Raw genomic sequence first — 27,536 nt, 5'->3', positions numbered from 1 at the left:
GCTCGAGAATTTTATTGGAATTGACACTACTTGAAAACTGAGAAGACTTTATTAATTACATCATTAACCAAACAGAAATTTGGATAATGCAGCTTGCTTTCTAGTCTGCTTGTTTTTATTCCAGTCTTCACTTTTACAGATGTGACACAAACACTTTTCCACTTGTATCTTGCACAAAATCAGCACAGTATCAGGCAGCATGGATACTGTGCTGTTTTTGTGCAAGATATAAGTGGAAAAGGATTGTGCCACACCCATAAATGCAAAACTCAGTATGACAACAAGCAAGTAGAAAGCCAGCTGCAGCATCCAAATTGGTGTCGATGCTTCAAGGACGTATTTACTGATGTTTCAAATATGTGTTCCACCAATTCAAGATGAGTGAAAGCCCCAAATACTTGTTGGCATAAAAAATACATAAAGAAGTGGCTGATCATTGTATTTCTTAAAATAAAATAATCTAGCCACAGGGCTCAACAAGCAGTAAAATGTATTAATTATTTTCAATAAATAAAATGTTATCTCCTGAAAAGCATACATGTGTAATTATTCCTACTGATCAGATGATCATTAACTTTTTGTGGGAAATTTTTTGTAAGAAATAAAACTAGCAACGGCATCGGTCAATGTACACGGCTCACCTTTTCGGTCCCACAGAGACTCTTGAGAGCCGGTGACGAGTCGGCAGTAGCCATCCACGAGGTCAGCTAGGCTCTCCGCCTCCCTCAGGGATGCACAAGTCAGCGATAGCGTTTCAGATGAGCCTGCCAGCCACATCTTAACAACAGCCTTGGGGTGAGCATCACAGTCTGAGACAAGTGTCTGCAGTCCACGGACTCTGTTGAACTCTGAAATCTTAGTCGGTGTTGTTGCTCGACCCGACATGTACGATATTCCCAGCTCCGGTCCTATCACCAGTTCCACTGGGATGGAAATGCTCGATTGCTAATATAAATGATGCATATATCTCATGAAATATCACAAATGAAATAATGTATACATGATGATAAATTCATGTAATTTTAATGTATTGAATGCAATTCCAAAGTTGTTCACATACAGGTAGTGCATAAATCAATTGTCATTTAGAAATAGTAACATGAAAAGAATATGTAACAACTTACTCCAAGAGAGCAGCGGAAGCGTTCTTGGTCGAATCGGTAATGTGCTCTGAGCAGTTCCAAGAATTTAAACATGCATTCCACCTCAGAGAGAGACGCAAATTTCTTGAAATGCTGCTGGATCATTTTCCGCAGCTGCTTTGGCTTCAAGCTGTCGAGCACAGCACGGGGCAAAAATTTGTGCATTCCCACCTGAAACAGAGAGCTGCATGCATAAATGAGCAGCAACATCAGATCGATGTGATTTCCTATAAGAGTGCACAAAAAATGAGGATTCAATCAGGGGCAGTGCCTATACAAATGGCAAACCAATGTGGACAACACCTTAAAAATTATCAGATTATTTTCTTGTGACTTTGCCAATACGTTGTGTACAATATATTCAGTATACATTATACTAGGTTAGTATTGTATTGCAGTACATAGTAAGTATGAACACACTACATGATATCAGTGACAAGTATGGTTGTCTGCTAATATATCAAAACTTTTCACTAATTCTTGTGGAATTATCAAGCATGTTTCATACAGTGTACGAAGTAAACTTCAAAATTAGTTGTCTGGTACACTAATTAATGTTCAGTAATATATATGTACAAGTTGAACACTTTACTAATAACTTTTTTTGCTTCGAAAACTGTTTGAAGACTCTAAATCAGTAAGCACTGCACAACTTCTTAAATGGTTTTTGTATGAAGTCATTTTAAACATGTAGCCTTAGGAATTACATTTATCAGTTCAGTTTACATGGATCATATTACAATAGTTAGAAAAGCATATATTAACTGAGATTCATGTTGGGGTCCCATGTCCTGTAATATCTAGCTGTAATTGTAGATGTTCTCTCAAAGTGTATAATGTCAGGCTTCATAAGTATTTTACCAACATATAAATTAAAATCTTTACAACTGAACCATACTCAATGTAAGCTGCTAAATTAAAATAAATATTTGCATTGAGTGTGATTTAATGTCAAAGAATTATTTTATTTGTTGCAAGTATACCACTCACACTATTCTTGAAGTGCTGACAGTAACAAGTCTTAAGTCGAGGGACTTCTAAAACCTCAGCTACAATGTACATGGAACCACAAAGTTACAAGTTACATGTACACTTAATCCATGGTGTTTTAATATATACTAGAAAGTTTTGAAGTGTGGTGTTTCAGACAGATGAAGATTAAATAACTAATGGAGAAATACAGAATTTAACTGAAAACGAAAAACATTTGTTCTCTTCTATTAAATGACAGCTCCTGTTGGATAAAAATGTATTTGCTTACATGACCAGTTACAGCCCTTGGCCGCTATTGACTCCTGTTGCGGCTGAGTATTTGATAACAGTCTAGGGTGCGAACATCTTGTATAAATCTGTACTTCTTTATGCAATTGGAACAGCTATTTAACAAAACTTATAATGACTGTTATGGACACGCCAGCATAGCTGTCCACTTCCAGGGCATGGGGAGGTGTCCTCTCTGGAACAAGTCCACCTTGTGAATGTTGTTTTTAGGTGGTTTTTCACATCCACCTACGTAAATTTCAGAGAGTTCCCATGTCCTGTGTCAGATACATGATGCGCAAAAGCTTTGTAAATTGCAATTACACTAGATGCAGACAGAAGGGAAACACGGATTCCTTCCCACTGAGGTGGGTGGTAGGAGCAGATGACAGTAGCTTTAAAATGTCTCTGGGAGTGTCAAATCCATCATAGTAATGGACTATATAAGGGTATGGTAGGTGCTCCGCAAAATTGGAGGAGAGCCGTACCAGTCCTGACCAAAAGTTGGCTGGATAAAGGTCACTGGAAAGGAAGGGAAAAAAAGGGTAACGACAATTATAAATTCCCTACATTTGAGGTAAAAAAAAAAAAAAAAAAAAAAAAAAAAAAAAAAAAAAAACATGATAGACAAAAATCACGAAGACCTTTACAACACTACCTGACTAAAAGATGAGATAAAAAAGTAAAGTTTTGTGGGCTACGTTGATAGGACACATCCTGAGACATGAAGAAAAAGTTAGTTTGGTAATGGAGGCACATACGGTGGATAAAAACAGACAGTTGTATCAAACCAGTATTTTAACTGAAGACTGTAACAATTACAGTAAATGTAAGTTCCAAGTTCAATCAGTGATCGCAGCAGATCATGAAACTTAAATCTTTGATCAAAAATATTTACCTTAATGTCAAATACAATAATGGGAAGATTTAGTAAACACATTAGAAAAATAGAATACTACTACAGATGCCAAGTGGATTTCATTTAACACACTACTACTGTGTCTACAAAAACAAAAGATGAATAAACTAGCACCATAGAAGCTGTGAAGCCCTATCTAAACCAAACTTATTTTGCTTCTGAAATACGTAACAGGAGAGCAGCATTATGGTAATTTAGCCAACAGCCCACACTGGAAATGTATATCAAATGCAAACAGTGATGCCAAGGCCAAGTAACTCTTGAATCTCTTTTCCCGAGGGACTTTCACATGCACAATGGCAACAATACTGGTATTTGGTGCACAGTTAAGATGTTTATAAACAAGGAATACCGCTGTAAAATTAGGGAGATTGTGGTACACTGGGATGTTCCCTACCACTGTAAACGTAGTCACCCCACAATTTATTAATCCTCAAGAAATTTAATTTGGATCCACATTTGATGATGATGATGATGATGATGTTTGGTTTGTGCGGCACTCAACTGTGCTGTTATCAGTGCCCATACAAAGTCCCAATCTTTACACATTCCAATCTCACTACATTCACAAATGATGATGAAATGATGAGGACAACACAAACACCCACTGGATCCACAACTCAGAATCACTCTTTATGTACCCATATTATTATGAATCAATCTGCACTGGCAATCAACTAACCCAAACACTTTTGCCATCAGACACATTATAATATCTGAAACACCTTCTCAATTATATGCAATCAATCCACAGAACCATTTCCAAAGACACTGCACACACAACTAAGTGTGACCACACTCATGATGGGCGAAAGAGAAAGAGCCTGCTCGTGTCACATAAAAGAGAGATAGAGACACACACATAGAGAGAGAGAGGGAGGGAGAGAGAGAGAGAGAGAGAGAGAGAGAGAGAGAGAGAGAGAGGAATGAAATGATGGCTGGAACAAAATTGCTTACTTCTTAGCATTCAAAATTATTTCAGAGAATTAGCTGGGACTTATCAAGAATTGTGAAATATTTACAAGTGCTGCAAGAATCATGGAATATTTACAAATGCAAGAATCGTGGAATATTCACAACTGACATATTGGTTAGGCTACATTCGTTCAATGCAACTTCCTCAAAGCAGTCCCTACATATATCTTAACTGCTTAAGGCCTGTGTCCACTAGCAAGTAGCTTTCACAAGCTCTTTCTGATGTATTTACTTTAGAACAAAAACTTGTACAAGTTTACCTCAGCAAGTAACTTGGGCAAGTTAATTTCAAGAACTTGCTGGATAAACTTGCAGAACTGTTTCCAATGGAGTCATGTTGCGAGATAGGCGAGTGGAAGTTTAGAATGCCACACTTAAAAACAACTGTCGTAGCATTATTATTACTGAAGAAAAATCATGACTGAAGACAAGAAGTTAAGAAAGAAGAAATGTTTGGGTGAAGAAATGGATACAGGGGCACATGTATTAAAGTTGTGAATAAACACTACTGAATGAACTAAAATCAGAGGAATATGCTCAGATTAAAAACTTACTGAGAATGTAGTATGCAAGTTTCTAATATATCTTGTCTATTCTATGACCAAATATTTGAAAACAAGATACAAAAGTGCAGCAAGCTATATCACCAAGAGATTGCCTTTACTTACTCTTCAATTTTTACAAACAGTATTTACTAGTTTTAGTATGGATGTAAATTCTTATATATTTAAGTTAACATTAAAAATTCAGCTAAAATTGATAGACATCTGCATTAAAATTCTACACCCCTTTTTCTGATGAAACAAAGTGAAATTCATTTGTAAATTCATTTCACACTTCCCTGGCTGATGGTGACTAATTATACAGGGTGTTCAGAAATTCCCATTACCAACTTCCAGGACTTGTAGCGAGGAGTGAGTGCATAATGTTTTGAATATGAACCCATGTCTGGAAACGTCATTCAATGACACTAAAGAGCATCAAAGATATAGGGGCCTGCACCTGTAAATGTGCATATATACAGGGTGATGATGATGTTACAAACTTTGAAGAATCATGGAAAAGCATAAGTGTACAAAAGCTGTACACTAAAATTGTTCTGATACCTCTGACAGTGGAATACAGGTAGCAGGACTGTTGTTGCTAGAATTGTTGGGTAGGAAACTTTCACAGGTGGTAGTATGGACCAAAATAAGAAAAAATGTCTAGTTAACATGGGCTCCAAATTGCATACCTTAATGGATATGAGCACTTGTTTAATAGAGGAGATGAGTTTCACACTAGCGAAGATGAGCAAGTGCTCATAGCTCCTCAGATAAGCATTTAGGAGCCCACCTTTACTAGACTTTTTTATTATTTTGGTCCATACTAGCACCTCTGAAAGCTGCATACCCCATATTCTTAGCAACAACAATACCGGTACATGTGTAGCTTTGACCCTGTGTAGCATTGTTGGACGGTGTTTCCATACATGGGTTCCTGTTCAAAATATTGTATACTCACTCTCCTCTACAAGTCCTAGAAATTTGTAAATACCCTGTATATGTTTAGTGGTTCTAATGGTACATTTGAAGACGAGCACGGAAAAATGGGCTAGCCCTCAAATATAAAAGCTTAGAGATAAGTGTTACCATCTATTGCTGGGTACAGAAACTATCAGAACTGACATTGGTCTCAACCCTAAATATCACAGTGGGATATTTATGGGTGAGACCAATGTCAGTTTTGATAGTTCCCTTACCCAGCAACAGATGGCAACACTTATCTCTTAAGTTCTGTACATGTGAGGGTTAGCCCATTTTTCCATGAATGTCTTCATTTGTTTCTTGCCTATCTATCTTTGTGCCATTCTCCTTTTTGACACTGACATTTCTGTACCACTTTTTAACGCACAAAACTTCTGCAAGTTTGAAAAAAGTTTGTAGCAACTGGCAAGTTCAGCAAGTACTTCTTGCAGCAAGTGTGTATGATATTGTTTCCAATAATTTGTCGAATCTACTTAAGAAAGTTCAGGAAACTTGTGGAACTCATCTTGCTGGGTGTGTGTTCACATCAAAGAACTTGGAGAAGTAGCTTCTGCAAGCAACTTGCTAAAACTTCCTTGTTAGTGCATACATGCCTTTATATCAATGTGAAAATTTATAATCTATAAGCATCACACACTTATAATTCTAAATATCATCTATGGAATACTTCACACTCCATGACTGCATGGGCTCTATCAAAATATCATGAACTGCCGACCTCCATCTCTGCTCAGTTGCATATACCAAACATACTACTGATACTGGAATTTCTCTAGCAACAACTTTTAAATTATTACAAGAGGTAGACAACATTAGCATCAACTCAACAGCTCGATCTCACTAGGATAACTGCTGCAGAATAGGTCGTGCTGTCATAATACCCAATGGCTGACTACTAAAAAGCAGAGTAGCAATACTGCCTAGCAGATCCCAGGTAGTAATGTTTACTTTAAAATCTGTACAACTGCTTACAGTGAGAATGAGGTTGGTAGACTCATGCCTGACATGAAATGCTCAGTTCAGTCACTGTCTTCAGAGGCTAGCATAAACAATAAACATTTCACATGTGCTAGCTTGTGCTTGGTGGACTTTCATATTGCCTTCTATCTCCTCTACTATACTCTGATTAAAATAAATTTGCAACTGAAGTTTGATTGTGCCAAGTGATGGGGGCCAGCCAGAAGTCAATTTCAATTCTTTCTTGAGCACCACACGCAGACAATGCTGCCTGTTCGGTAGGTGCATGCAGAGCCCTGTCAAGTGTGGCTAGCTGTAGAATGCCAACATGCCCATTACTGCTGCCATTGAAATCTATCAACCCCAAAGTTATTTTAAATTTTCATGTTTTCTACAGAAATGGTGTGTAAATAACCTCTTTGTCTGTGATAAGATTTCCAGGAGTAGCAATGAAAGAACAATAAAACTAGATAAAAGGGTAATTAAAAGTGTAGAACCACCACAAGTCACATGTAACTTTTTATTATTATACATGTTTCACTTTACCAAAGCAACCATCTTCAGAAATTATGTAACCAAGGACTACATGTTACAATATGGTGGCTCTATAATTTTAATTTCTAACTGTCACTTTTTCCAATGCCTGCATTCACTAAAAGGTAATTATTTTTTTCCCCTTCTCCCTACTGTCCTTTAGTACAGAATACCTACTGCAGCAAGACAATTTAGAAGGACTGGAAAATATAGCATGGAATGTAACAATATTACGAAACGGAAAGTCGCTACTCACCATATAGCAGAGATGCTGAGTCACCGACAGGCAGCAACTTTTCTTTTATTAGTATTGTTAGATATACTGGATTTAGTCATGTGTTCACTAGTAACCAAAACAGAAATCTACATCAACAAAGAGGGTCCTACTAGATGCTTAGAAATACCTGACAATTGCTGACTCTCAAGTTTTACATATGTACATATTTACATTTTTTGTGTGTCAAGTGACTTGTGAGGCATACTGCTTTGAACTGGAATGCTGTCCATTAGCACTAATATCATTTTATGTTGTGCTGAGAGAGAATAAAAATTTATTATACCTCACGTTCCAGGTACTCAAGATTGGACTTCTTATCAAGGGCAACATGAGGCATCTCTTTGTAGAAATTCCTGATTTCCAAGCAACATAGTTGTACAGCAACATCGTAGTCTAGAGATGGATGATCAGCAGTCAAATAGTCCAGGCGAACCTGAAATTATATTAAAAAGATGTAAGTAACAATGACAGTTCTAACTTTGCATATTAAGCAAAATAAGAGAAGGCTGTATATTTATTGGATGGACATGTAAATTGATAATGCAGGTAGTAGAAAACTATTTTCAAAGTCACAATTCTTTCAGCATATGAGAGTTCTTGCAAAAGGAGGAGGAGGCCAGAGACAAAAATATTACTCAACAACAGTTGTGACATACCAGGTCAAAAAAACATGTTATATAAATGGTATGAAAAATAGAAATCTGAAACTGAGTTAACTGCCACACCTATAAGTATCATAAATTTAAGTGTAATAAGATTCCATCATCGGGATGTTTGAAAGGTTACAGAATAAGGTAAGGATTAAGCAATAAAACATCTGGCAAACAAGAGTGCCCAGTATATCTAATTTCAAAAGTTCTTTAACTGACATATGATAAAAAAACTAGCAAACACTGCTGATGTCTGGCATAAAGGACAACCACTTTCAGCTACTGATGCAGAGTTTGTTGCAAAACTGCATCTTCTTAGTTAACTATAAGATCTGCAAAGAACTGTTTGGCACTTTCACTTAGTTAAGGCAAGATACTGATCCTGTTGTGCAGCAGTTGTTCTTTGACAACATCCTTGCACTCAGTCAACACCACTGAGATCAGTCCATGCCTCGTGCACTTCAATACCTTCCAGGATTCTACCTTGCAAAAAGAGTATTCAAATAAGATTTAGTAGATTCATACACTATACTGAAAAGCTGCACTCTATTCACAACAAAAGTGCAAGCAGTACAACTTCAAAACTGCCTCCTGCTGCCTTTCTTCATTAGTGAACTACAGGTCTCTAGAAAAAAGATGCTAGTTTGTGTATATCAGAACAATGTGCCTACTGCTGGAGGTCTTGTAGTAATTTGGGACAGTGGAATGCATCACGGATAAGTCTTTAAAAATCAGTTTTTGATAAAGTAAAGCTGTATTTGAATACATATAATAGTTCACTACCTGATCATAATAAAATGCAAAGGTAACACGATCCTTCTCGTACAACTCATTCAGATTGTCCGGAAGGTAGCGCACCCGCAGCTCATACCGCCATTCTGAATGTGGGTGCTGGTACTCATACTTTTCTTGAACCTAAAAATTGAAAATTAACATTACGTACATGCACATTTGATGAGCATTAAAAAACAATGTTAGGTTATACAGTGAACAAATACATATGCAGTGAATTAAACACAAAATATTGTTACAGAAAACAGAGAAATCTAGCACAGGAATACCGAGTAAGAATTACATTCATTATTTCATTTGCATCATATCAGTACTACAAAAATTAAGTATGGTCATAAAGGTGAAGCAAGTTTTCTCACTTGGTACATTGTGGTGTCCTGGTGTAACCAGAACACCTCCCCTGATGGTGGGTGGACAAGACGCATGGCATACATGCTCTGGCATGCTCTTTCACCACTAGCAAGCCGGCTGGTAACCAGGGATATGATGCCCTGAAATCACAAAACAATAACCTTTCATTTCCGATGCTTTCAAAGAAGTGACACACTAGTTTTTTCAGAGATTTTCTTTAGATCATTTGTTGTGCATTCTACAAGTACATGCTTCCTGTCACCACTTCTAACAGTACATTACTATTTTTTTCAGACACTGCATTTATGACATTCTTTCATGTCATCTGAGAGTTGAATCCTTTTGCATTCCTGTGTTTCTCTTTACTTCTATATGTAATTTAAGAAATATTTTGTGTAGATTGTGCTGAGCAGAAAGTGCATCCTGTGACAGACGCAATTACATTTACATTTATTTTGACAATCGATCTCAATCACATACTGACTATTCTCAGACCAACTGTACCAAAGAACAACAATTATGCATTGAGGTGACAAAAGTTACTAGATAGTGATGTACACATATACGGATGGCAGTAGTATTGTCTACACAAGGTATGAAAGGGCAGTGTATTGGCAGAGCTGGAATTTGTACCCAAGCAATTCATTTGAAAAGGATTCTGGTGGGATTATAGCCACGTGACAGGTATTAAGAGGCTTTCAATGCAGAATGGTAGTTGGAGCTATCGCATGGGATATTCCATTTTGGAAACCGTTGGGGAATGAAACAGTGCAAGATCCACAGTGTCAACTGTGTGCTGAGAATACAAAATTTCATGTATTACCTCTCACCATGGACAATGCAGTTGCTAACAGCTTTCACTTAACAACTGAGAGCAGTGGCATTTACATAGTGTTGTCAGTGCTAACAGACAAGTGACACTGTCTGAAATTACTGCAGAAATCAATGTAGGGCATACTATGAATGTATCCATTAGGACAGTGCAGTGCGGTGATATTTGGCGTTTAAGGGCAATGGCAGCAGATGACCGACATGAGTGTCTTTTCTGCCAAAAGCAAATCATCAGCTGCACTGCCTCTCCTGCACTCATACCCAAATCAGTTGGGCTCTAGGAAAAAAAAAAAAAAAAAGTTCAGATGAGTACAGATTTCAGTTGATAAGAGCTGATGATAGGGTTTGAGTATGGTACAGACACAAGACAAGTTGTCAACAAGGCTCTGTGTAAGCTTGTGGTTGCTCCACAATGGGGTGTGCTGTATTTACATGGAATGAGCTGGCCCAAGTGAACTGATCATTGACTGGAAATGGTTATGTTCAGCTACTTGGAGATCATCTGCTGTTATTCATGTAGTTCATGTTCCCAAACAATGATAGAATTTTTATGGACAACAATGCGTCATGTCACTGGGCCACAATTGTTCACCATTAGTTTGAAGAACATTGTGGACAATTCACGCGAATAATTTGGTCACATAAATCATCCGACATTAATCCCATCGAAGATTTGCTGGACCTCATTGAGAGGTCAGTTTGTACACAAAATCCCACACTGGCAACACTTGCGCAACTATGGACGACTATAGAGGCAGCATGGCTCAATATTTCTGCAGGGGACTTCCAACGACTTGAGTCCATACCATGCCAAGTGTTTGTTGCTGCACAAGTTGGGCAAATGGAGGTCTGGCACAACATTAGTAGGTATCCCACGACTTTTGTCACCTCAGTGTATGTAAGATACATAGACAAAAATGAAGCAGTTAAATATTTTGATTGAACAGTCACTGAAATTGTGGAATGCACACTTAAATATATCTTCTGTACATCTACATATAAACCTATCTACATACTCTGCAAACAATGATATGTTGCGTGGTGGATACTACCTTGTACCAAAACTAGTCATTCCCTTTCCAGTTCCATTTGCGAATATAGTGGGGTAAAAACAATTATCTATACGTCTCTGCACGAGCCCCAGTTTCTCTTGTCTTTACAGACCTTACTTTTGGCAGTTGAGAAATCGTTCTGCAGTCAGCCGCAGATGCGAGTTCTCTAAATTTTCTCAACAGTGTTTTGCGAAAAGACCGTCATCTTCCCTCCAGGGATTCCCATTTGAGTTCATGGAGCTTTTCTATATTACTTGCATGTTGATCAAACCTAATATAGCAACACGCCTCTGGACTGCTTTGATGTCTTTCTTTAATCTGATCTGTTGGGGATCCCAAACACTAAAGCAGTATTCACTATTGAAGCTGCACTTTCCTAGTATTCTCCCAACAAACCAAAGTCGACTATCGCTTTCCTGTTACCGACATCTTTCTGTTTCATATCACTTTGCAACGTTATGCCAAGACATTTTATCGACGTGACTGCATCATGCAGCACAGCACTAATACTGTATTCGAACATTACAGGAGTGTTTTTCCTACTCTTCTGCACTTACATCTTTCTACATGGAGCAGGCAATCATTCATCACACCAAACAGAAATTCTACGTCATGCTGTATCGTCCTACAGTCAGTAAATGACGACACCTTCCAGTACATTGCAGTGTCATCAGCAAACAGTCGCAGATAGCTTCCCAACCTATGCATCAGATCGTTTATGTATAGAATGAGGACAAGAGTGGTATTACAACAGTGAACTTCCCTGGGCCAAAAATATCATTATGACGACGATCTTCGTTTATATCTACATTATTACTCTGCAATTCACATATATGTGCTTGGCACCTGTTTCGTGGAACCTTTTTCATACTGTATCTCTATTTCCACTCTCGAATAGCAAGAAGGAAAAATGAACACCTAAAATTTTCTGTGCGAGCTCGGATTTACCTTATTTTGTCACGATGGTCATTTCTCGCTACGTACACCAGAGTCTACAAACAATTTTCGTTTTGCGACGAGAAAGTTAGTGATTGAAATTTCGTGAGAAGAACGCCGCAATAAAAAATGTCCTTGTTTTGATGATTGCCACCCTAACTCGCTTATCATATCCGTGACACACACTCTCCCATTTCGCGATAATACAAGTAGCGTTTCTTTGGACTTTTTCGATGTACTCTGGCAATGTTATATGGTAAGGATCCTACATCGCACAACGATTCTCCAGAAGAGAACGGACAAGCATAGTGTAGGTAGTTTTTTCAGTAGATTAGTTGCATCTTCAAAGTGTTCTGTCATTAAATGCAGTCTTAGTTCGACGTCCGCACAATATTTTCTATGTGATGATTCCAATCTAAGTTGTTCGTAATAGTAATGCCTAGCAATTTAGTTGAATTGACAAGGTGTAAATTTGTATTATTTACCCTGTAGTCGAAATTTAATGATTTTTTTTTTTTAGTACTCATGTGGAGGACGTCCAACTTTTTGCTGTTCTGAGTCAACTGCCACTTTTCACACTATGCAGCTATCTTGCGTAAATCACTTTGTAATTCGTATTGATCTTGACAAGTTTACAATATGTTAAACGACAGCATCACCTGTAAACAATCTTCGATGTCTGCTCTGGTGTCTGCTAAATCGTTTTTATATACAGGATGATTCAAGCAAATATGTTAATATGTTATTCTACAATGGTTCATGGTGTGGATTCCTGTAGTCATGTCCTAGTTCATGAACCACGGGCAACGTATGAGTGGCCAAGTAAGTGGTCCCGACAGTCGGGATACCAGTTACTTTGGAATAAGGCTAGGCATCTCGGACATATTCTGAGTCGTGGTCACCGTTGTGCTCATACGGCAAAGACTACCAAATCCACCGGTTAGTCCTTCAACCGTTAGGGGTAAAACTCAATGGGACTCAGGGCAAGTAAGGCTAGCAACCTACTTCCCTGGTACTTTAAATATGATGCTGGCAACAATCAGAGCAAAATGCCTCGGACCTTTGGAGGTGACGGAGTCCCACCTCTAACTGACAAACCAGGGACTCCTAAGATACGACTTGGCAAACAAATGGTAATGAGATGGGGAGCTATTAATATCAATGGGGGCTACTCTGGGAAGAAAGTAGAGCTGGCAGAGGCTGCAAGTAAGATGGGGCTGGACGTTTTAGCTGTTAGTGACATTCGGGTAAGGGGTGATAAAGAAGAGGAAGTGGGAGAATACAAGGTCTACCTGTCAGGAGTCAAAGCAGGAATAGCACAGTGGGGTGTAGGGCTTTACATCAGGAAAGAAATGGAACCCAGCTTAGTTCCAGTAAGGTATGTAAACGAACGACTGATATAGTTTTTATGAGGCACTCAGTGATGTAGTTGTTAGTGTAAAGGACAAGGACAGTGTTCTGCTCATGGGTGATTTTAATGCCAGGATTGGAAATCGAACAGAAGGGTATGAAAAGGTTATGGGCAAATTTGGAGAGGATATGGAGGCCAACAGGAACGGGAAACAACTCTTGGATTTCTGTGCCAGTATGGGCTTAGTAATCACAAACTCCTTTTTTAAACATAAGAATATTCACCGGTATACTTGGGAAGGCAGGGGAACCAGATCTGTCATTGACTATATAATAACAGATCAGGAATTCAGGAAGGCTGTGAGGGACACACGTGTATTCAGGGGATTCTTTGATGACAGTGATCATTATTTAATCTGCAGTGAAATTGGGATTGTGAGGCCGAAAGTGCAGGAGGTCAGGTCCATATGTAGGAGGATAAGAGTGGAGAAACTTCAGGATAAGGAAATCAGGCACAAGTACATAACAGAGATCTCAGAAAGGTACCAGTTAGTTGAATGTAGTCAATTACAGTCATTGGAGAAGGAATGGACAAGGTACAGGGACACAGTACTAGAAGTGGCTAAAGAATGTCTTGGAACAGTAGTGTGTAAAAGTAGGATGAAGCAAACAGCTTGGTGGAATGACACAGTCAAGGCAGCCTGTAAAAGGAAAAAGAAGGCGTATCAAAAATGGCTACATACTAGAACGCAGGTAGACAGAGAAAGTTATGTTGAAGAAAGAAACAAAGCCAAACAGATAATTGCAGCATCCAAGAAGAAATCTTGGGAAGACTTTAGAAACAGGTTGGAGACTATGGGTCAAGCTCCTGGAAAACCATTCTGGAGTGTAATTAGCAGTCTTCGAAAGGGAGGTAAGAAGGAAATGACAAGTAGTTTGGACAGGTCAGGAAAACTGCTGGTGAATCCTGTGGATGCCTTGGGCAGATGGAGGGAATATTTTGAAGAGTTGCTCAATGTAGGTGAAAATACGATCAGCAATGTTTCAGATTTCGAGGTAGAATGGGAAAGGAATGATGATGGAAATAGGATCACATTTGAGGAAGTGGAGAAAATGGTCAATAGATTGCAGTGCAATAAAGCAGCTGGGGTGGATGAAATTAAGTCGGAACTCATCAAATACAGTGGAATGTCAGGTCTTAAATGGCTACACAGGATAATTGAAATGGCCTGGGAGTCGGGACAGGTTCCATCAGACTGGACAAAAGCAGTAATCACACCAATCTTTAAACATGGAAACAGAAAAGATTGTAACAACTACAGAGGTATCTCTTTAATCAGCGTTGTGGGTAAAATCTTCTCAGGTATTGTTGAAAGGAAAGTGCGAGTATTAGTTGAGGACCAATTGGATGAAAATCAGTGTGGGTTTAGGCCTCTTAAGAGGTTGTCAGGACCAGAACTTTAGCTTACGGCAAATAATGGAGAAGTGTTATGAGTGGAACAGCGAATTGTATCTATGCTTTATAGATCTAGAAAAGGCATATGACCGGGTTCCAAGGAGGAAGTTATTGTCTGTTCTACGAGATTATGGAATAGGAGGCAAACTTTTGCAAGCAATTAAAGGTCTTTACATGGATAGTCAGGCAGCAGTTAGAGTTGACGGTAAATTGAGTTCATGGTTCAGAGTAGTGTCAGGAGTAAGACAAGGCTGCAACCTGTCTCCACTGTTGTTCATATTATTTACGGATCATATGTTGAAAACAATAGGCTGGCTGGGTGAGATTAAGATATGTGAACACAAAATAAGCAGTCTTGCATATGCGGATGACTTAGTTGTAATGGCAGATTCGATTGAAAATTTGCAAAGTAATATTTCAGAGCTAGATCAGAAATGCAAGGACTATGGTATGAAGATTAGCATCTCCAAAACGAAAGTAATGTCAGTGGGAAAGAAATATAAACGGATTGAGTGCCAAATAGGAGGAACAAAGTTAGAACAGGTGGACGGTTTCAAGTACTTAGGATGCATATTGTCACAGGATGGCAACATAGTGAAAGAACTGGAAGCGAGGTGTAGCAAAGCTAATGCAGTGAGCCCTCAGCTACGATCTACTCTTCTGCCTGCCTGCAATCATCTAATACTTTCCCCTCTTTGGGGAAGTGTGAGGGGGAGTTTGTAGCCTTTTGGCTTTTACTCCCCTGTGTACATGTGTGTGTGATTTTTCTATATATTTTTGGTGTCTGTGATATGTGATGAATTGTTGTGTGTGTATCTGGGACTTGCCTGAGGTAGGCGAGATGATTGGTGATATATGGGAAGGAACTGGATTAGGGATTGGGTATTGGGATTTTTCTCTTCGACTTAATCGTCGAAGATCGTCATAGGGCGCTTGTGTTTATCGCGGGACATGTCATACCGACCAAGGGAGTGGATGAGTGCATTTCCGGATCTGGAAGTACCTTCATAGAAGGCCCTTGCCAGATCCTGGAAACGCTCTCTCAGGAGTGGGATATCGGCTGCGGCGTGCAGGTCGTCTGTGGGGAATCCGAGAGGTAGATGCAGTGCCCTTCTGAGGGCGCGGTTTTGCAGCCTCTGGAGTTTGTCCAGGTGCTGCTTCGCCGCGTATCCCCAGACAGGGCACGCATACTCCATTACTGGCCGGATCAGGGCCTGGTAAACGTTTACTGCTACTGGGCAGGGAAGGGAGCTGTTTGTGTTCAGGATAGGGTATAGGATGGACATTCTGGCGCAGACCTTCCTGTGGACCTCGTCTATGTGGGGTTTCCACGTAAGACGAGAGTCCAAGGTTACGCCAAGGTACTTGGCGGTTCTGCGCCAGGGGAGTTGGGTTCCATTTAGGTGGAGGTGGAGGGGGGGACGTTGAGGAGGTTCGCGCCTTCCGAGCCTGCGGGTAATCAGCATTGCCTGCGTCTTCTCCGAGTTGATGGTGATGCGCCAGCGACGGGCCCAGGTTTCTGTGTCATCTAAAACCCTTTGTAGCCTACGAATGACCAGGTCCTTGTTCGCATTTCTCGTGTAAAAGGCTGTGTCATCTGCGTACTGCGCGGTGTGCACCAGGGGGGCCGTTGGAGTGTCCGCAGTGTACAAGCTGTACAATACGGGCCCCAGGACCGATCCCTGTGGCACCCCGGCACGAATACGCCTTCTGGTGGAGGTGGCAGTTTCTACTTTGACGGAGAAAGTCCTATTCGTGAGGTAGCTCTTGATTAGCTGAACTATGCTCCCTGGAAACCCTTGTGAGTACAACTTGTAGAGTAGCCCTCTATGCCATACTGAATCAAAGGCTTTGGCTACGTCTAGTAGCACTATCCCGCAGTAGCCTCCGTGGTTGAAGCCCTCTGTGGCTGCTTCAACCATTCTCATGACCTGTTGTGGGGCAGAGTGGTTCTGCCGGAATCCAAATTGGAAATCCGGCAGAATTTGCTCTCTGGTAATATGTTCTTGCATGGGTTTTAGCAGGAGGCGCTCATAGATCTTGCTGAGTGTTGGCAAGAGGCTAATCGGCCTGTAGTGCTGCGGGAATAGAGGGTCTTTTCCTGGTTTGTGTATCGCGACCACTTCCGCATGTTTCCAGCAAGCTGGGAACTCACGGGAACGAGTAATCTCGTTGAGGACGTTCGCGAGGTGTGTGATCGCTGTGGGTGGGAGTTTTTTGACTAACTGGTTTGTGACACTGTCGTGCCCTGGCGCCTTTTTTGTAGGGAGGGACCTGATTACTCTTGCCACGTCCTCGGGGGCAAAAAGTATGGGTTCGTCCTCTGGGTCCTCCTCAGCATTGAGGAAGACAGCCAGTTGACGACTGACTACCACTTCATGCTCTTCATCCTGGGGTTCTGCCGTTTGAAACTGCTTCTCGAAGGAGTCGGCAAGGGCGTTGGCCTTCTCAGCATTGCTGTAGACCAATCCCCGCTCGGCGTGCAGTGGCGGCATCCTAGCGCGTCTTTTTGTGAATTGTGCAAGAAGGAAGTCAGTACCAAGACTAAGTTATCTGTGCACCGTTCAATCATTCGACCAACTTTGTTGTATGGGAGCGAAAGCTGGGTGGATTCAGGTTACCTTATCAACGAGGTTGAGGTTACGGATATGAAAGTAGCTAGAATGATTGCAGGTACTAGTAGATGGGAACAATGGCAGGAGGGTGTCCACAATGAGGAAATCAAAGAAAAACTGGGAATGAACTCTATAGAGGTAGCAGTCAGGGCGAACAGGCTTAGATGGTGGGGTCATGTTACACGCATGGGAGAAGCAAGGTTACCCAAGAGACTCATGGGTGCAGCAGTAGAGGGTAGGAGGAGTCGGGGTAGACCAAGGTGAAGGTACCTGGATTCGGTTAAGAATGATTTTGAAGTAATACGTTTAACATCAGAAGAGGCACCAGTGTTAGCACTGAACAGGGGATCATGGAGGAATTTTATAAGGGGGCTATGCTCCAGACTGAACGCTGAAAGGCATAATCAGTCTTAAATGATGATGATGATGTTATTCTACAAGTAAAACTAAATAATAAAGTTCATATAAACATAGGTCCGCAAATGTTTAGTTACAGCTAATATTAGAGTTTGCCTAAAATTTCGCAACTTCGCTAGTATGAAGCCATCGCAAAACTGTACGAGGTTAATGTAAAGCACAATTTCCATATATTTTGTTGTTACTGATCTGGTGAATCTAATAAAACATGTCCCAGATGTGTATCTCCAGTAGTTTTCCAGAACATCCAGAGAAGCAAAAAAGAAATTTCGTAACATTTTTAATTTATTAACTACCTGGTCCAGTTTGTTTTTTGAATTCCAGATAATTGCACAAAGTTTTCAACAGTTGTAGATAATTTAATTTTGGAAAAATGATGGTAATAATGTTAACTGAAACTTTATAAATGCGTCTGATAGTCCGCTTTTATCAATACCACACCACACGTGAATTCACGTTAAACCAGAAAAAACAAATCTCAGTGTTAAGGAAGTTGTACCGTGTGAATTTAGCTGCACGTGTATGAACAGATTTTGGTGCTCGTTATCAGTTTCACAGGGTCGTTCTTAATTTTGCCCATTGCATTCATAATGCGAGCACGTAATTCCTCACGTGTATTTCCTTTGTTCTTATGAACTATGTCTTTCATCCATCCCCATACACAAAAATCCATTCATGTTAAATGGGGGCGATCTGGATGGCCACGGACGTGTAGCATCATTCTTATTTCATAAATAATATACAAAATACAACAGTTACTATGTGGTTTCACTTAAATACACTGTTTACTATGTTCTTTCACTGAACAATACAGAAAATTAACTCGACTAAAACAACTCACTAATGGTCGCCAACAATGACATAATCGTTTCTACTCGAAAATAAACAAATTTACTTGTGTAATAATTTTTGCTTCTCTGAATGTTCTGCAAAATTACTCCAGATACACGCCTGGGACATGTTTTATTATATTCACAAGACCCATAACAAAAAAATAAATAAATGAGTATCGTGCTTTACTTTAACCTAGTATTGTTTTGCGATGGATTCATATCAGCGAAGTTGCTAAATTTCAGACAAAATCTTTTATTAGGCGTAACTAAACATTTGCGGACCTATGTTTATATGACCTTTGTTCTTTAGTTTTACATGTAGAATAACATAGAATATCTGCACATCTTCGTGGATCACCCTGTACATAATGAACGGCAGAGGGCCTATAACCTTCGGATACCACAATATCACTCCTGCTTCACGCGATGAATTCCCTCCAGTTATTACGAAGTGTGATCTTTCTGACAGAAAATCACGAAGCCAGTAGCACAATTGAGATGATTAGGTGACAAAAGTCTGTGAAGATCTGGATGGATGGAATCAATTTGATATCCTCTGCCGATAGCAGTTCTTACTTCGTGCGAATAAAGAACCAGCTGTGTTTCACAAGACAGATTTTGTTCTATATCCATGGTGGCAGTGTGTCTTTAGTTCGTTTTCTTCGAACACAGTTTATGTTCCAAATTCCTAATAATATCGATGTTGGTAATACGGGTCTACAACTCAGTGAATTACCTTCTCCTACCTATCTCATGAAGTCGAGTGGCCTTCGTAACTTCCCAGGCTTTATGTAGAGATTTTTCGTCAAGCGAGTATGAGAGAGGTGTCTAAAGTAGTCTTTGACCTGCTCGGCAACTGTATCATTTGAGTCACATGGTCGGTAAAAGAAATCATTTATTAATTTATTACCTACTCACAAGAACTGTCTACTTCGATTTCATTACAACATAAGCTGCTTCTAACAGCAAGTGTATGGTGTGAAAATTGGTAATTGACACTAAATTACGAAAAGTGTGAAGTCATCAACGTGAATAATGAAATAAATCCGCTAAATTTCGGTTCCACGATAAATCACACAAATCTAAAGGCTGTAAATTCAACCAAATACTTAGGGATTAAATCACAAATAACTTTAAGTGGAACAGCCACATATATAATGTTGTGGGGAAGGCAAACCAAAGATTGCGATTTACTGACAGAACACTTGGAAAGTGCAACAGGTCTACTAGAGAGACTGCTTACATCTCGATTGTCTGCTCTTCTGGAGTACTGCTGTGTGGTGTGGGATCCGCATCAGGTGGGACAGACGGACGACATCAAAAAAGTTAAAGGAAGCGCAGTGAAATTTCAATCACCAACTTTCTTCCCCGATTGCCAAAATATTCTGTTGGCGACCACCTACATAGGAGAAATGAGTGTCATGGTAAAATAAGAGAAATCAGAGCTTGCACAGAAAGATTTAAGAGCTCATTTTTCCCGCGCGCCGTTGGAGAATGGAAGTGTAGATAAATAGCTTGAAGGTGGGTGTATGAATCCTCTGCCAGGTACTTGATTATGAACTGCTGAGTAATCATGTAAATGTCGAACAAACGCGCTACAAACAACTGTATTTAATCTACACCTTCTGAACACTATTAGGTACACTGTAAAAATTTCGGCTGAACTTACCACTGGATATAGCCAGCTTTCATTAACTTTAAAGATTTGGGCTTCAGTTCGTTCTATTAGTGCTTGGAGCTGCGGTTCTTCCCCGGCTCAGCTACGACAATTTACAACTACAATGCCGATTGTTGATATATCTACCTCGTCCTGTGTTTGGCATGCATCCTAGGAGACTGAAGTCCTTGTCGTTTCCCGAAGCAATGCAATTAAAAAATTGCAGAGTCCACTCCAAAAAGCACGTTCTACCCGCGTAGCCACATCCTGCGTATAAAAGACCACTGACCTATTAAGTAGATCCCGACATCTATCCACCCTATGGCATACGACAAGGAATCTGCAGCCTACACGGCCGCAGAACCGCATGACCCTCCACTCGGCTCTGTACCAAAATTCGGCAGTAGATCCAGTCGACGATGCTACAAAGATGGTGTGCCCTGTCTTCATCTCGCAAGCGAGACTGGTAGTCTTTACCACTTCAGATAGCCGCCCGAAACCGGGGAGAATCTCTTCCGATCCAAAGCGACACACATAGTGAACCACAACGAGCAGTTGGCTGCGCCCTGTACTCTTCATGGTATACAATCCCCAGAATGCACACACATTACACACTTGGCTCCATTACGCTACTAACACTGGAGGTCCCAACTACCAGTGATCCCACCTTCTGTGAATGCTCGGACCTTGCAGGGCGAGAGGCTTCCTCTGAAACAGGACAGGTGATTGCCTGTGGCTCAGGATCAGCCACAGGTAGCGCATGTAACCTGTTTGTCAGACAAACTGGGATGGCCGTTCGATGGGCCCCTTGGAAAGCCTTTAGCTGCCTGCCACAACTCGAAACGACCTCTCCCTCGACCACCGATGAGTGGTAATGCTCAGTGCGGGCACTAAGCGAGGCGACACAGCAGTGGACCGACTGGGGGACGGGTGGGATGTGCTGGACGTCCCTGTGGATCACCACTTCCGGCCCCAGAGAGTGATGCCACTGATACCAGCCTCGAGCTGCGTGACCGAAGCCAGCAACGCTTGGGGCTGTGAGCGAAGGATCTCCAACTCAGCTCGCATCTGAACACAGTATTCACAGTCCCCGTCCCAAACACGCGAGAAACTTAAGGGTAAAATACAAAAACACATAGACGGAGCTAAATGAGCAACTCGCTTCTGCTTAGAAGGTCGTAATATAATACACAAACAAACTTTTACTATCTTGGCGCTTCACGAACGGAGTTTGACAGCACACACACACTCAACCTTTACGCAAATTATTTGAATATCTCGAGGTTCGGAGATTTAAAAGTTCTGCTAGCTAAGTAATAAGTAGCCATGTTCATATAAAGCTGTACGACAAGTAATAGTCTATTGTAAACAGGACTCAGTATTTGTAGATGCATAGCAAAAACAGGATGCACCATTTTTTCACACATTTTCTCTGTTACATTTAGCTGGCGTAAGCACGAATAGTGTCAAGCAGTATAGCGACAGATACAATATACAGATTAAGTTTCTGTGATGTCTTATGTTAACATATATCTCAGTTCGTTCCACATACGTGAGGATTCTCCTTCTTGATGGGGTATAAAGAACACGATTAATTAATTAATGACTGAATTAGTTAATGAAAATTGCGACGACGATATGGTTGTCGAAGCGTTTAGAGGGTAGAGTCACTGGAATGTGTACTTATAGAAGAGGGCGAGTGAAATAAATCATGGCATGCACCGAAAAACTTGACTAGAAGATTTTCACAGTCTACTTATTATGAAAACAGATTCATCTATGTCGCCCATCTTCGTATTCTCTCTCTCTCTACCTAAAACAGAGATACACTTTTACGAACTTTGTTAGGCCTAAAAAAGAATTAAGAAATTAATTGCTTGCTTTGCTATCGCGACGTCAGGACTCTGTCAGTGGAAACACAACAGAGAATACATTGATAAGTTTCATAATTCTCACCACCACGACCACCACTACCACCAACACTTACACCATCATATGCTCCTTGTGGATATCTGTTAAAATGGTCAAGATCTTCACATCTAGGTGTTGTCTTGGTAGTTTTAACTTCTGCTGGTCCGTAGCTTTTTCGATTTCGTCATCTGGCAATCGATTACTGCTGCACTAAACAGTGATGGGCCCGCGCACTCCCTCATCGTTTCGTTCTGCAAAACGACCCCCCCCCCCCCCTTTCCAGTGGCCTGTTTACATTAACTTATCGGGTTACGCGCCACCCTTGCAAACCGTCCCTATCGCCCCCTGCCTACGCCGTCATTAAGACCTCGCTCCGCTCATTTTCGGTGATGGTATCGCCCCTTTTCTCCGCCTCCCCCCGCCCCCGCCCCCAGCATGGCACAGCAGCAGTGCAGACATGCGCCTACCTAACAACACTGGAACCCGCGACACCTGTCCGAGGTAAACACCGTGGTCCTTTGGACTCTGAGCGGTCTGGGCATTCAGTCTTGTATTTCAGCTTCAAAATTCTCACTCTTCCATGTACACTGGGCAACTCCGTCTCTACGGCTTCAGCCAGACTTCCGTTCTTCAGAGACGATTAAGGCTATTGTTACAAGCGCTGGCACGGCACAATCGCAGCCACCAACATCTCACGGCCGGAACAATCCGATGCAAAATGTACATAGGCTGCCTTTTCAAGGCCAGGTCAGACTACCGCCACAATCCTCTGCTCTAAACAACGTTAACGCCGGCAGACTCAAGTACACAGTCAACCATCTAACAGAGCAACGTTGAAAGTACCTCCGAAGAACAGTTATCATCAAGACAAAAACATGCAGTGGAAAACTACAGCTGTTAGTTTCTTCGCCGGCCGGTGTGACCGAGCGCTTCTAGGCGCTTCAGTCCGGAACCACGCTCCTGCTACGGTCGCATTTTAGAATCCTGCCTCGGGCATGGATGTGTGTGATGTCCTTAGGCTAGTTAGGTTTAAGTAGTTCTAAGTCTAGGGGACTGATGACCTCAGATGTTAAGTCCCATAGTGCTCAGAGCCATTTGAACCATTCAGTTTCTTCCCGAAGGTTTGCATCTCTACTGCATGGCTTAAACATGACGGCATCTTCGCAGATAAAATAGTCCCCCATCCGAATTTCAGGGTGGGGACTACTCCGGAGAACGACGTTATCAGGAAAAATAAAACTGGCATTCTACAGGTCGGAGCGTGGAATGTTAAACATTTTAATCGAATAGGTAGGTTAAAGAAATTAGAAAACGAAATGGACAGGTTGTAGTTAGGTATAGTGAGAATTAGTGGCTTGTGGTGGTAGGAACAACATTATTTGGTCAAGTCGGTACAAGATTGTCAACACAAAGAAACAGGGGTACACAGGAGTAGGTCTAACAATGAACAATAAAACTGGGGTACGGGTAAGCTACAATGAACAACTTATTATTGTAGCCAAGACAAACACTAAGCCCACACTTACCACAGTAGCGCAAGGTTATACGAGACGTGGCTAGAAAAAAACCGGACTAGTACTGGTGAAACAATAAAACGAATGCAATAAGGCTGAAAGTCGCGTGGCCTGTCACGTGACTCTCGCTCCGCCTACTGCTCGAGTTTCATCTGCCTCCTGCACTCAGTCTGCCCGTGGCGTCTGTTTTAAGTAGTTGACGTTTTGTCTGTGCGTCGGAAAATGTTGAGTGTACAGAAAGAACAGCGTGTTAACATCAAATTTTGTTTCAAACCAGGAAAATCTGCAAGTGAAACGTTTGTAATGTTACAACAAGTGTACGACGATGATTGTTTATCGCGAACACAAGTGTTTGAGTGGTTTAAACGATTTAAAGATGGCCGCGAAGACACCAGTGATGACACTCGCACTGGCAGACCATTGTCAGCAAAAACTGATGCAAACATTGAAAAAATCGGTAAACTTGTTCGACAAGGTCGCCGTTTAACAATCAGAGCAGTGTCTGAGTTAACAGGAGTTGACAAGGAAAGTGTTAGGCAGATTCTTCATGAAAGTTTCAACATGAACAAAGTGTGTTCAAAAATGGTTTAAAGTGTCTCACAATTGAACAGAAGGAACGCCGAAGAATGATTTGTTCTGACATCCTGGAAAACATTGAAAGTGATCCCACCTTCTTACAAAATGTTATTACTTGCGATGAATCGTGGTTTTTTACTTACGATCCCGAAACTAAACGCCAATCGATGCATTGGAAAACTCCTGGTTCTCCACGACAAAACAAAAGCACGAATGTCAAAATCGAAATCCAAGGCAATGATGATTGTTTTTTTTGACATCAAAGGGATTGTGCACATTGATTGGGTACCAGAGGGACAAACAGTGAATCAGCATTACTACATTAGCGTCCTGGCTACCCTACGTGAGCGAGTACGGAGAAAACGGAACGATTTGTGGAGAAAAAAGTCATGGATCCTTCACCAAGACAATGCCCCAGCTCACAGTGCGTTGTCAGTGAAGACGTTTTTGGCAAAACACAACATTCCCATCTTAGATCATCCACCCTACTCACCTGATTTGGCCCCCTGTGATTTTTTTCTTTTCCCTAAAGTCAAGTCAGCTTTGAAAGGAACTAGATTTGAGACTGTTGAAGCAGTAAAAGAAAAAGCGACGGAAGTAATGTATGGACTTACCGAAAATGATCTGCAGCATTGCTATGAACAGTGGAAAATTCGTATGGAGCGGTTTAGAGACCGAGGAGGAGAGTACATTGAAGGAGATAACATGAAATTGTAAATAATTGTAAATAAATGTTTTTTCCAGCATCAGTCCGGTTTTTTCTAACCGCACCTCGTATGTCATCTAGATTGGCATATGATGGAGAGATCGAAAGAATGTGTAATCAGATGAAAGAACTTATTCAGATAGTTACGGGAGACGAAAACGTAATTGTAATTGGAGACTGGAATTGGATAGTAGGAGAATTAATAGAAGGAAAAACAGCAGAATATGGGCTGGGGGAGAGGGCTGTAGGAGGAAGTAACCTGGTACAATTTTGCACAAAGCGTAATTTAACCACAGTTGAGAGTATGAAAGAAAATAGTATACGTAGAACTGACCTGGAGGCACAATGGGGTTTCAGACTGATTTATATAACGGTATAACAGAGATTTCAGAACCAGATTTTAAACTTTAAGGCCTTTCGAGGGGCAGATATCGACTCTGGCCACAATTTATTGGTTATGAACTGAAGATTGAAACTGAAGAAATACCAAAATGGGAGGGAATTAAGGACATGGGAGCTGGATAAGTTGAAAGAACTAGAGGTTAGTGAGAAATTCGGAAGGGAGCACCAGGCAATGTTGGGCTGAAGCCGGACAATGAAATACAATAGAAGACGGAATAGAAGCTTAGAGAAATGAAGTACGGAAAACGAATAACATAGATAAAAAGAGAAGACTCCTTAAGAATTCTTGACTAGCACAGGAGGTACTTAACTGACGAAAGAAGAAAATATAAAAATGTTGCTAATGAAGCAAGCAAAAAGGGAAGGACGCGTCTATAGAAAGAGACTGACAGAAAATGCTAAACGGCTAAGCAGGAATGGATTGACGACAAACGCGTGGCTGTAAAAGCAAGCGTCTAGGGGAAAGACAGATGGCACGTACAAGAAAATTAAACAGACCTTCGATGAAAAGAAACGCAGCTGTATGAGTATCAAGAGCCCAGGTTGCAAGCCAGTATCAAGTAAAGAAGGGAACGCTCGATGGTAGAAGGATTACATATTCTGTATAAGAGAAACAAACTTGAGGACAATTAACCAGCCATGAGAAAACTACAATTCCAAAGAAGGCGACTGCTGACTGATGTGAATACTACCAAACCATCAGTTTAGTAAGTTATGGTTTCAAAATATTCACACGAAATATTTATAGAAAAACGGAAAAACTGGGAGTAGCCAACGTTGGGGGGAGATAAGTTTGGGTCCTGGAGCTATCAAGTAACACTAGAGGTAGTACAGACCCTACAACTTAGAAGGTGGGCTAAAGAAAGGCAAACCTACATTTATAGGATTTGTAGATTTAGAGAAAGCTTTTGACTATGTGGACAGGGCCATACTTTTTAACTTTGTTGTTTACACCTTGTACAGAAACCAGGGTGCAGTTACACGAGTCAAAAGTCTTGAATGGGACGGAGTGGTTGAGAAGGAAGTGAGACATGGTTTTAGCCTATCCCCGATTTTATTCAGTCTGTACACTGAGCTAGCTGTAGAGAAAATCGAGGAGAAATTTGAAGAGAGAATAAAAGTTCAGGGAGAAGAAATAAAAACTTTGCAGTTTACCGATGACATTGCAATTCTGTCAGAGACGGGAGAGTACTTGGAATAGCAGCTGAGCGGAATGGATAGTGCCTTGAAAGGAATTCATAAGATGAACAGCAACGAAAGTAAAACAAGGATAATGGAATGTAGTCGAATTAAATCAAGAGATGCAGAGGGAATTTGGTTAAGAAAAGAAACACACTAAAAGTATTACATGAGTTTGGTAGCTGGCCAGCAAAATAATTGATGATGATCGAAGTAGGGAAGGTATAACGTGTTGAGTGGCAAAAGGAAGAAAAGCATTTCCGTAGAAGAGTACTTTGTTAATATCTAATATAAATTTAAAAGTTAGGAAGCCTCTTCTGAAAGTATTTATCCGGAGTGAAGCTTTGCGTGGAAGTGAAACGTAGATGATAGTCAACTTAGACAAGAAGAAATGGTTCAAATGGCTCTGAGAACTATGGGACTTAACATCTGAGGTCATCAGTCCCCTAGAACTTAGAACTACTTAAACCTAACTAACCTGAGGACATCACACACATCCATGCCCGAGGCAGGATTCGAACCTGCGACCGTAGCAGCAGAGCGGTTCCGGACTGAAGCGCCTAGAACACCTCGGCCACAGCGGCCGGCCTTTCGAACAGCTCCGCAGTATTCATGGTGTCAGTTCCGTCCAGCACGACTCTAGACGTTAGTCGAGTTCATGCCACGTCGTGTTGAGGCACTTCCGTGTGCTCCCGGGGCCCGTACACGATATTAGGCA

The 27,536-nt window shown here is 40.9% G+C and overlaps 1 protein-coding gene across 5 annotated transcripts in view; it reads right to left on the bottom strand.

The window, feature by feature from the left end:
• LOC126416078 (focal adhesion kinase 1) overlaps window positions 1–27,536 on the bottom strand; it is a 754,036-nt gene that overhangs the window by 111,969 nt on the left and 614,531 nt on the right. For all 5 annotated transcript variants that reach the window (XM_050083563.1, XM_050083561.1, XM_050083565.1 and 2 more), the window contains 5 exons: window positions 9,392–9,523; window positions 9,024–9,155; window positions 7,874–8,023; window positions 1,125–1,313; window positions 642–945 (listed from right to left, as the gene is read on the bottom strand). In XM_050083563.1, the coding sequence (XP_049939520.1) occupies window positions 642–945; window positions 1,125–1,313; window positions 7,874–8,023; window positions 9,024–9,155; window positions 9,392–9,523 (907 nt within the window). The remainder of the gene's footprint in view (window positions 1–641; window positions 946–1,124; window positions 1,314–7,873; window positions 8,024–9,023; window positions 9,156–9,391; window positions 9,524–27,536) is intronic.

This window comes from Schistocerca serialis, chromosome 8 (genome assembly GCF_023864345.2).
Source record: "Schistocerca serialis cubense isolate TAMUIC-IGC-003099 chromosome 8, iqSchSeri2.2, whole genome shotgun sequence".
Lineage (NCBI taxonomy): Eukaryota > Metazoa > Arthropoda > Insecta > Orthoptera > Acrididae > Schistocerca > Schistocerca serialis.
Note: the sequence above shows the minus strand (reverse complement) of the source record. Positions and strands in the feature narration are given on the sequence as shown.